This window comes from Corella eumyota, chromosome 4 (assembly GCF_963082875.1).
Source record: "Corella eumyota chromosome 4, kaCorEumy4.1, whole genome shotgun sequence".
NCBI classification, from domain to species: Eukaryota; Metazoa; Chordata; class Ascidiacea; order Phlebobranchia; family Corellidae; genus Corella; species Corella eumyota.
Window position 1 is genome coordinate 14,287,292 of NC_137493.1, and position 12,053 is coordinate 14,299,344.

General features: G+C 26.5%; 1 protein-coding gene and 1 pseudogene across 1 annotated transcript; one reads left to right on the plus strand and one right to left on the minus strand.

Moving 5' to 3' along the window:
- The first annotated feature begins 319 nt into the window (after positions 1-319).
- LOC145750907 (ceramide synthase 4 pseudogene) lies at positions 320-1,360 on the plus strand (annotated as a pseudogene).
- A 586-nt stretch (positions 1,361-1,946) lies between these two features.
- LOC145750109 (coiled-coil domain-containing protein 85C-B-like) lies at positions 1,947-11,597 on the minus strand. The gene is made up of 7 exons (XM_082566054.1): positions 11,295-11,597; positions 10,697-11,183; positions 7,179-7,261; positions 6,812-6,994; positions 3,823-3,906; positions 3,585-3,725; positions 1,947-3,044 (listed from the first exon to the last, which is right to left on the minus strand). Exons 1-7 carry the CDS (start codon positions 11,526-11,528, stop codon positions 2,958-2,960), a joined length of 1,299 nt encoding a protein of 432 aa, XP_082422180.1. The 5' UTR covers positions 11,529-11,597; the 3' UTR covers positions 1,947-2,957.
- Positions 11,598-12,053: the final 456 nt, after the last annotated feature.

Genomic DNA, 12,053 nt, shown 5'->3' on the forward strand with positions numbered 1-12,053 from the left:
TTCTTGTTACAATTAAGTATAATTTTTAGGGAAATTACACATGTACAACTTCCTAATAAAAGCAACATGATATTTCCTAAATGAATTAAAAGATGATAAACTAAAAAGGATACATCTTTAATTTGTTACAAATTAATTACAATAAAATTGCATAAGAATTCGGTGGAAAATTGTAAGTTTAGAAGTTATTTAGTAAAACAAAATTAAGCTATCTAATTTTTTAATTATTTAGAATTGCTACACCTATTAAAATTAAAATAAACACAGTTGTTTATATTGAATGTTAATATTTTAAATATTTTTGTGCTAAGTTATAATTATGAAAGATATCGAGGTAACAATTTGGAATAAAGAGTATTGGGTGACGAGGGGTAACCATATTACGGGACTTACCTATCCAGAGCCAAAAGACATACTGGCTTTGCCTTTGTTTGCCATTGTTATGTATTGTGCACGTTTACTGTTTGAAAAATATATCTGCTGGCAACTAATTACTTGGATAGGACTGAAAGACAAAAGAAAAAATGAACCCTTTAAAAATCCTACGTTAGAAGGTCTGTTTAAACAAGAAAAATGGCCAAATTCCAAAACCATAAATAAATATGGTAAATTACTGGGGCTCACAACTAGTCAAATTCAGATTTGGTTTAGAAGACGCAGAAATCTTGATCGTCCTGTTCTTAGTAAAAAATTTGCAGAAGCATGCTGGCGAGCAACGTTTTATGTATTTGCATTTGTCTTTGGGATGATTACACTATGGCCTACAGCCTATCTATGGGACACTGCAAAATGCTATACTGAATATCCACATGTGCTTGGGCCTTATGTTTACTGTTATTACATGCTTGAAGGTGCGTTCTATATGTCTTTACTTTTCTCTGTGGTAACTGACATTAAGCGAAAAGATTTTAAAGAGCAGATTATACATCACGTTGTTACACTTTCTCTTATTGTGTTTTCCTATTTAACCAATTTGTTAGCCTATGGTTCACTAATAATGGCAATTCACGATGTATCTGATATATTTCTCGAAATAGGTAAATGCTTCAACTACGCTAAAAAATCACGTGTAGCCGAATTTATTTTCGTACTCTTTGCGATTGTATTTATTGTTTCTCGACTTGGTATCCTTCCTTATTACGTCCTCTATGCTACAATGGTGGTGCCATTGGCGACCATAAAACCCAAAGAAATGTACGTTTATTATGTAACTAATGGTTTGTTACTAGTACTACTGATACTTCATATTTTTTGGGCTATTGTAAAAATGGCAGTTCAAATGAAGAATGGAAACTTGAAAAAAGATGATAGAAGCGACGCTGAAGAAACAAGTACCGACGAAAATACTAAAAGTAGCTAAATATAAGTATAAGCAACTGAAGCATTCAAATGTAATTTTTGTTTGTTGGTACGTCTGCGTTTTTATTTTTTTGAGCGTGTACATTTTTTTTTGTATATATATTTATCTTCGCTGTGGGAAAGTCAAATGCGCGACCTAAACATAAAGTAACATCAGTTACTCCGATCCAGTCTCGAGTTGCCTGTGGCAGTTTGGGATATTTTAGATTATTATTGCCTCATAATTATACTGCTGATTAAGTGCTGACTCAGCAGGAATTCATACCGTTTATAGCAACTTACTCAAAGGGCGCTACAGCATAAGAGCAGTGGGGATTGAACCCACGACCTCATGTGTGGAGTAACAAGTGTTCTTACCACTACACCACGCTGCCGGTTTTATTTGTGTGTATATAAAAAAATGTGTTCTATATTTAAACAAGATAACTATTTTTTTAAATACAAATCGCAACGCTCATGCATTTTTTTAAAATTATTAATAAACCATGAAAAGACGTTTTTGAAATAATTGTCAATCAAAAAAATTAAAATTATTTTGGTATTTTTTTTCATTTAAATAATACTAACATAAATAAAAGCTCTTTAGCCTTTTAAAAATTTCTTTAATATAAAAGTTGACAATTTCATTGAAATTAAAAAAACGACAGTAAAAATTGTGTCAATTAAGAAGGCTTTTACTTTTTACTATTATATAACCAAACTATAGCCTATATAGAAAGAGAAATATTGGCAAATATTAAGATATTTATTACGTACAGTTATAACGCTTGGTGCGGTTTCAAAGTGCTCTTTTAAAATAGATAATGATAAAACATGGAAGCCAAGTATTACTTAACACTTTTAATTGACCACTTGAAAATGTGTATTGGATTTGAACGTGTATGTTTAGCTGTTTAAATGGCAAAAAATGGTGTGTTGTAATTTTAAAGTTTAGCAATAGTTGGTTATGTAATATATAGATTGTGCAATTGGTTTAAGTATTATAATATTAACATTTAAATATTTTTTTAATTTTTAAGTCTTGAATTGCAATTAAATGTGATATAATTTGTGTATATTGTTTTTATCTTAAAGTACTTGCAATAGTAGGTGAATTTTAACACTTGCAGATTGCAATACAATATATTTTCTGTTATCTATTTCATTAAAGCAATGGGTAAAAATGTTAAAATAAAAATAATATTAATTTGTTTTTTACTTTAATAACGTTTTGACTTTTTGTTTATGCTGATGTCTCTTTTTAAATAGTCAGAAGTTAAAAAAAAGTTAAAAGTATTTTCTGTTAAATTGGAAGACTTGAACAAATCACGTGACTTCATCGTAAAAAAAGTTCGATGACGTCATTACAACTTTCCATGACATAGAAAAAAGCGTAACACCTTATTCTGTATTTCTACGTAATAGTATGATGACGTCACCTTTTACCCATATGACGTCATCAACCTCTGTGACGTTGACGGCCGCGGTATGGTCACGTGTTTTTGTTTTTAGCCAATCAAAGTGTTTCACGCAACTATCACGTTGGCGTGACGTTATCATTTTTAGAAACTTTGCCACAGCGCCACGTTCGTAGTGACGTCATGCACGTGACGTCATTGTTAGAGGTTACTGACGCTTGCAGTTCGGGGAAGTGATTGTTTTCGAGTTGGTTTCGATTTGTTGTCTCCCAACTTTCTCCAAACCACCTAAAAAAAAATTTTTATTTTAAAAAAATTAAAAATATTTTACATATTTATTTGATTTAAAGGTTTTTTAATAACAACAAAACATTCCACGTATTTCTTAGTAGTAAGACACAACCACGACATATAAAAAGTGAGTTTTTTTACAATTCTAAACTTTCTATAATAACTCTTTACTTTTCTATAAGGCTTTTTTCCATTTTTTCTATATTTTTAAATTCTAAAAAACAACGCCTTTTTATGTCTGATTGCTCTTTTTAAAACCTGATTTTATTACTTTAACTTTTTTCTGAATTTTTTGGATTTTGCTGACTGTGCTTATTCATGCAGAACAAGGTCACGTGACTTACGTTCAAACAAACGAATCTCCAGGTTGCTAGGCAATAAGAAAATAACAAAAAAATAAGTTTAAATTAATTTACATAATTATAAAACCTTAAATACAGTTTAATAAATTTTAAATAAAAATAAATTACAAAAAAATTTAATATTTTACAAAAAATTAAATTAAAATAAAAATATTAATTTTTTTTTTTGACTTACATTACACATTTCCCTGACCATCGCCTTCTCTTTATCATCCAATAAAGTTGTGTCGGGGTAATTAGGGGGGTATTCCGAGGGGTAATCGGGGAGAGGGTAATGAACCGGTTTGTCGTCCAACTGGTCATGTAATTCTAAAACCTAAAAAAAAAATTTACAAAAAAATTAAAAATTTTTTTTTTTTAATTTAAAATTTTTTTTAAATTAAAAAAAACAAAAAAAAATTAACTGAAATTACCTTCATAGCATAAACAATTGCCTCAGGTTTCTGCGGTGAAGAATGATTAGAAGAAATATTACTTTCACTACCTGACAAGTGGTTCTGTAAAAAAGGGTAAATTTTATTAAAAAATATTAACATTAAAATATAAAAAAAAAAAAATTAAAAATAAAATATAACAAAAATCTCTTCAAGATCAATAAAAATAGATGTTTCTGTCTTTCTTATATAAGCAACAAGTTTAGTTGTATACCCAAAAATACGGTTACCCTATTAAGTTACCCAGTCGTTAAAACAAAAAACGAAGCGACTACACGTCTATTACAAAACAAACGCGCTATTGTATTCGACTATGACGTCATAAGTGTTATGTTTTAAACGGAACGTGTTGATGATAGACAAATAACAATTTTGTGTAGAAATTTTAAAGTTATTTTTTTGATTTAAAATTTGTAAAAATAGTTGATTATTGTATATTAATGAAAAGGTATTTATAAATTAAATGTATACCCTATAGGGTAAGTATTAAATTTTTTATAAGTGAAATTTTGTTCTATAAACTAAAATCTTTTACAAAAAATTAAAAAAAAATTACATTTCGTATATTAAATATAAGTTTTATTGAAGTAATTATTAATCTATAGTTTAGCGTTTATTATAAAACCTTTCCATAATATTTGAGAATCAAATTTCTTTTTTAGAAATAACATTTAAAAAAAATAAATAAAAAAACATCCAAAAAAAAAACAATTTTGTTCTTTTAGTTTAACATAAAAAAAACGGGTAATCCTTAAAAAAAACACGGAACAAACTTAAAAATTGTTCAACAAAATTTTACCCAAAACAAAACTTCCTTGTTTTAAAAACCACTACGCCCTTTAAAACCACTGGCGCGTATCCAAGGTCACTTGGGGTCAATCTGAGTCAACAGAAATGGGATCCGAAGAAAAATGCGAAGAGCAATTTTTTGCGCTAATTTAGGTTTTTTATTTGTTATCGTGAAAAGATAATTTTTAAAAGCACTTCACTTTTTGACGTAAGGAACTGATTTTGTGACAGTTTAATAACCCTTTTTATTTTTTAAAAATTTTTTAGGTGTTATTTTTTTTAATTTTTATTTTTAAACCACCTTGCATCATTTGGTCGGTGTCCAATTTTTCAACGTAAAAACTTGATAAATTAGACCCTAAACATTGAATTTAACTGAATTTTAAACGATGACAGATTTGCCTTAATCTATCCCAGCTTAAAAATCGGATTTTTTGAAGTTTCGTTACGCTACATTAAACGGTAGTTTTTGTCTCGACGAAAACCCAGGGTTGTCAAAATAATTTTTTAAGTATAAACAAAAAATTTAAAATTTACGCAAAAATTTTAAGCTTTTAAAAAGAAAAATTATCTAACAATTTGAATATATAGTTTATTTTAATTTCTATTATAAAAATTGACAATTAACAAATTAAATAAAATGTGTAAAAAAAATTTGGAAACCCTGACAAATTTTACTACGGGAAACCGTTTAAAATAGAATTGGGGGTTTAAAAATTAAAGTGGTTTTAAACTTGTTTGATATTTTTAAATTTTTACAAAATAAAAATACAAAAAAAACAAAGTTTAGATTTGTAAAATTAGTATAAAAAAATATCGATTTTTTAATTTATAATTTTGATTGCAGATTTTGATGTATACGCTATTGTGATATTGTCATGTGACAATAATATAGCTAAGAGCCCTTTAAATTGCCTAATGTTTTGCAATAGTTAAATTAAGTTTATGTAATAATAATCATTTAAAAAATAGAAAAAAAAATGTTCACAAAATTTTCCAAAAAAAAATTAAAAAAAAATTTGCAAAATTATTTAAAATGTGTTAAAGGCCTTGATCGTTTAAACAAAAATACATCAAACGTAATTTTAATTCCCAAAATCAACAAAAAAGTCGGGTTTATTGCATCCTATACGCTTAAACAAGTGGTTTAAATGGCTTGTTATTGCGACACACTTGAGTTGAGTTACCATTGAGTTTTCGAGTGCTTTTTAAAACTTAGTAAATTCGACAACCAAGTGTTTAGTTTTACAAAATTAAATTTTATTTATTTTTAAAATTGCAAAATTTTTTTTAAAATAACTTTTATATTTTAATAATTACGTTTTTTTGAATGTCTAAACTTCATTTTACACACAATTTTTTCTAAAATTAAATTTTATTTATTTTTGAACTTGCAAATTTGTTTAAAAGATATTTAGTGAAGTGCATTATTAGCTTTATATTTTAATAAATACGTTTTTTTAAAAGTCAAAACTTAATTTTTACACAAAATTCTTATAAAATTAAATTTTTGAAATGGCATAATTTTGATTAAAAATAACAGTATAATTGATTTTTTTTTCGTTTTTTCGTATATTGAAAATTATTTTATGCAAATTTTTTCATAGAATTGGGTTTTTTGTATTCTATTTTTGAATCAAATATATATTTTTAAGGAGTTTGCGCCATCAAATTTTTTTAATAGATTTAAAAACAACGCCTACGCAAAATCTAACGCAAAAAAAACAAAAATAATTTGGTGAAAAAACGACAACGCGTTAAAAGCCAATAAAACGAAATAAGCATCAATAATTAAAAAGTTCAAAATGCTAAATGGTAATTTTTTTTACGTAAAACTATTTTAAAATTCGGGTTTTTAAAATTATCAAACTGCAGTCAAGTAATTTTGTCCCTTTTTCGGAATAATCAATATTGTATTGATTACAAAATTGCGTTTCAAAAATTTTGTTTAACTCTTGGTTTAACAAGCGATTAGAATTGATTTTAACTTCTTTTTTTTGATCTAATTGTTTAAAATTATTTAGCAAGTTTGTGTAATATTTTAAAAAATTACAACAAAATTTTTTTTTATATAACTAACATTTATATATTAAGTTGTTTATATATAATAGAGACAAAAAATAAATGTAAAGAATAAAAATCTAAAAACTATAAAAAATTATTTTTTATTTTAACTTACTAATTGTGGTTGGGTTCTTCTTATATTTGGGATGACTTCGTTATTGGTTGATGTTGTTGGGAGGACAGAGGATGAAAAAAACTTTCGCTCCAGTTTGCCGGGGGAATTTATAGCCCCATGACCGACTCTGAGTTGTGGAGGGGGGTTGTGCTGGGGACTTGAAACTGTAGGGGGTACAGTGACCTTAAGGGTCAAAGATTGGGGTTAATTCAAAATTTACAATATTTTTTATAACTTTTAATAAAATTTTATTTTTTTTGTGAGTTTTTATTTTTATCATTTTTTGTAAAAAAATTTTACCAGAAAGTAATAAAACCATTTTTAATAATTTGAGGTTAAAGTGATATGAATTAAATTTGTGTTATACCCTTTTGACCCTTCCCTTGGCTTCATTTTCGAGTTGTCTGACCTTATGTTCAAGATATCTTACATATCCGTCCCCTTGACCATCTTTTATAAAAAATAAATTAAAATTAAAATTTAATATTAATCAGTAAATTTTAAATTGAAAAAAATTAATTACTTTTTTAAAATTTGAAAATAAAAAAATAAGTCATAATAATTCTAGGTTAGGTATAAATATGAATTTATTCGGGTATAACTTAACTTAAAAAAAACAATAAATAAAGATGAAAAATAAAACAATTCAACAACAACTCAAATTTAGCAAAAAAAATTTATAAATAATTTGACCAGTATAAAAGTTAAAGTCATAAACCCAAAATGCAGAATTTTAAATAATTGCACGAAAAAAAATGAAAAAAATCACAAGAAAAACATGAAAAAGAATCAAATCCCCCTCAATCTTATTTCAAGTAGGAAACGAAATGTCAGAACTGAAAACACAAAGGACAAAACCAACATTTACTTCCGTGTTATATCATGTGGTGCCAACAACAATTCTATTTAAAACCCGGTCAATTGCTTAAATTTAGGTTAAGATCATATAAGACCTTAGAACAACATGCTTAGATATTGTGTTGAAAGTTAAAAAGTAAAAAAGGGACATAGATTTTTTTATGGATATTTTAAAAAGAGTTTATAGGCCTGTGATAGTCATTTTGTCAAGTTTTAAATTTAAAAAATATGTATATAGGCCTATATTAATTGTTTAGAATAAAACATATCATAACATATATATAAATTCACATAATTCTATAAAACTTTATAAAAAATCCTAAAAAATAAATTCTTTTTACACATAAAAGCATTTGAAAATTCCAATTTAATATTGATAACAGTTTTAATATATTTATGCGGTAAACCAAAAACTGTAAAAAATTCCAAACCGTAGACCACCTACTATGACATAAAAAAAAAATTGAGAAAAAATTCAAAAACACAAAAATGTTTATTTTTCTGTTGATGATAAAAAACAAACCAAATTTAATGACTAAGAGATAAGGTATTTAACTAACCACTATACACACCAAAGGTTTATCTAATTATAGGATAAGCTCTTAGAATGTAAACAAATTCTAAAATTAGGAGGTTTTTTTGATGTTTTTGTTTTTGTTTTTCTTTGAAGTTGTGAGTCAAAAAACAAAACAAAAATTTGCAAGTTTCGGATTTTTGAAATTAGAAAACAAAAAATGCCCGTAAATTATGTAAAAAAATTTGTAAAATCAGCATTATAACTAACAAATCGAACTTTTTATTTATTTATTTTTTACCAAACGTTAGCAAAAATATCAATTACCTATTAACAGTTAACTAATTGAAACAGAACACTTAAAAAAACATTTTAAAATTTACGCCACCCCTATTTGAAAGACACTAAGGTTATAACACAACAATTGTGTTCTTGAATTACATGACAATTAAGGACACAAGATACTATTGTACTATAAGAAAACAGCCCTCTAGGGCATATATTTGTACATAGACTTCTATATTTACATCCAATTATACTGGTTAACCATAGTAAGTATAGATTATGTATTCAGGTCAAATGATATATCCCTGCTTTGAAGATAAATCCAAACCATAATTGAGATATAATTGATACAAATGCCAATGCATTAAAAATTATTGTTAAAACAGTTAATGGTAATTGATTAAGTAAAAATTATGGTATCATAAATTAACAAAAAGTCTAATTGTAACAATAAAATTTCAGCAATAAATCATAACATTTTTGTTTTAAAAAATAAAAATTTTCACACAAATGTAAATCATACTAAACTTAATGTAATTGCCCAACCACATAAAACTAAATGAATTTACTATGCTATATTGCCAATATAAAAGATATGGCGTTATGAAAAGTATAAATGATTAAATTAAAATACCCCAGTTTTTCTAAAGTTCAAAATTTAATTTAATTAAAGTGAGTACGACACTTTTGATAAATTGTTATATCAATTTAATAAATAATTAAAACGTACCTGTAGATGATAAAAAAAACATTTTTTTTAAGTCATTAATTTTTATAAAGAAAACATCATAAATTAAATAGTGTAATATGAATTCGAAAAAAAATTGTGTTTTTAAAAGTGTATTAGGGCAATTTAAAACTAATGAAAACATCTCAAACTCATTAAAAAGGGATTTAAAAGTTAAAGTCATTTAGAATTACACAGTTTGAAAAATAATTTTTAAACCAAATACAAAACAAACAAAAATAAATCTATAATCCTTAAATAATAAGTACTAAGTAGTTTTTAAAACACAACTACAAAAACCAGTATTAAGGTCATTCAATTACTTCAACAATTTGTTTTTTACCTTTAAAGAAATTTCATTGAAACATATATTACCGATTTTAAAATAAATAAAACTAAAAAAAAATTTTTTGGTTTTAATATATATATATAAAGATTATAAAAATAGAGTAAAGTAAATATATTTGTGGTTATGGTAATTTAATAGCATCCTGTATTGCCGTTATACAAACAAATTAAGTTTAATATATTTCCTTATCACTTTAATATGCAATACAAAAGCATAATATTGAATAAAACAATTTTTTTATAGGCTACATAAATTAAAAAATGCTTATTGTATAAAAATCCTATGCTGACGTTACAATTTTGTTAAAAAAGTTTAAATTTCGCTAAGATGATAAATTTAAATTAAAAAGCATTGATTTTATTGATTTATTTAAAGCTTGACCTAAACTAATATAAAAAGGTTACAAATATCTGGCATCCCCTTGTGCAGTATTATATTATTAAACAAAAAAAATTATATTTATTTGTAATTTTGTAGACCAAAAAAATTTAAACAAAATTTATTTATATTTAGTGACAAAATTTTATTAAAAATCTATCTTAAAAGTTTTGGTTATCATACTAATTTAGAAACAAAACACTATAGGCCTATACAAATAGCAACAAAAAAAACTTTACAACAATTTTAACTTAACTCTATAAAAATACAAGCCCACATCTAGCTATCTAACATATTTACACAAAAAAGAACACCATATGATAAACTTGATATTATATAAGTAATGAACTAAAACTAATGTTAATTTCTTGTATGAGAAAAGTCTTACAAAACCACATGCCAATCCATTCCATATTAGCTTAAACTTTGGCTCTGAATTAATGTTTAGATAACCTGTGTGTATTTACTGAGACAACATTCCAAAGTTTGAACATCACAAATAAAAACCAACCTAAACAAACTTTAGCTATCACTTGTGTTTACACATAAATGCTAGACCTCAAATCAATTCAAAGTATGACTCAAATTTTAGATTAAATTTTTTTCAACACAAGTTACAAACTATAGACTAATTAACAAAAAATTCTATAATACAACCCACTATAGCATATATATACTTAACAAGAAAAATATAGTTTCAAGCTTACAAAAACAGAATAAAAAATTTTAAATATTAAAAATTTTAAATTTATAAATTTATTAAAAAAATTTTACCTGTAGAATTAAAATTTGGTTCTTTTAGTGAGTTGGGTATGGTTCGGTGATCGGGGCTACAATTACTTGTTGTTGACCCATTACTGCTTCCATCTCCAGAATCACGAGTCCCCGCTACATTTAGAAGACCCACTGGGGGTCCTGGTAAACTACCCTGTGACCCAACAGAGCTTCTACTACCAGCTTGATCATTATCCAACATCAAACAAAGTTCTTTTAAATTTCGGTTCTCCTGGATAAGCTGAATTTGTTTTTGTTCGATTTCTTTAATTTTTAAATGGCAGGCTGCCAACTCTTTTTGTAAAATACCCGTGGCATAGCGTCCGAACATCTGCCATTCACGAGCAACCTTTTTCGCTTTCTCTCGGTCATCGTCAAGGAAACAGCAGATCCCAGAGAGGTCCTCCTTTTCCTTGAGCAGAATTTCTTTGTCGTGCATTAATCTTTGATTAACTTCACGTACGCCTCGTACCTCAAGCAAATGCACCTTGAAAACAATTTTTATAAATAATTAGTGTTACCGAATATTCAAAAAATTAGTAGATCCTGTAAAAAAATTTTAATTTTTCCCCAAATGAGTTTATTTAAAAACATTTACCTGTAGTTTTTTGTTTACGTCTTTCATTGAGCGACTGCGGTCAACCAATATCTTTTTATGTTCGCTTTCAACAAATCTTAGCCTCTGGACTACTTTGTCCATCCCTTCTCTTCTCAACTCTTCGTCACTAGGGAGTCTGATTCCACCCTCCATGCTCCTGGAAGACGTTGAAGAGTTGGAAGATGATGTAGAGGAGGGGGAGATCGGATGAGATCCTCCGGAATAATCCATCATTTTATAGAAATGGATAAAAATAACTTTTTTTTTTGCTTTACTTTTTAGTATATATAATTATATATTTTACGTTCTTTAAAAAAAATTAATTATTTAAATCAAAAATAATATGTTTTATTTTTTTTAAACAAATGTTAATTTAAGTATACGCTAGTAAAATGCTAATAGCCTGGATGTTAAACGAAGCTAAATACGTAATTTTTTGTCCAAGCAAATATCACCTGGATAGTAAAGTGCCACACTCACTTTTACCTTACGTCCTTGACTATCGAAAACACCTAATTTTCCGTCTTTTTCGTAGTCTAATATACTGTAAACATATAAATCAATACTGTTAACTTTTCTGTAAGCTGTATGCTATACAACACAAACGTTTTTTTAGCTAAATATGAAACACTACTACGCCGTAATAGATAGTCGAGGTATGATCGGTTTACGAAAATTTAAAGCTAATGGAATTTTGAAAAAAGCAAAAAGAAGAGAAATCAATAAAAAAACAACAAAAAGAGATGCACGCAAAAAAGG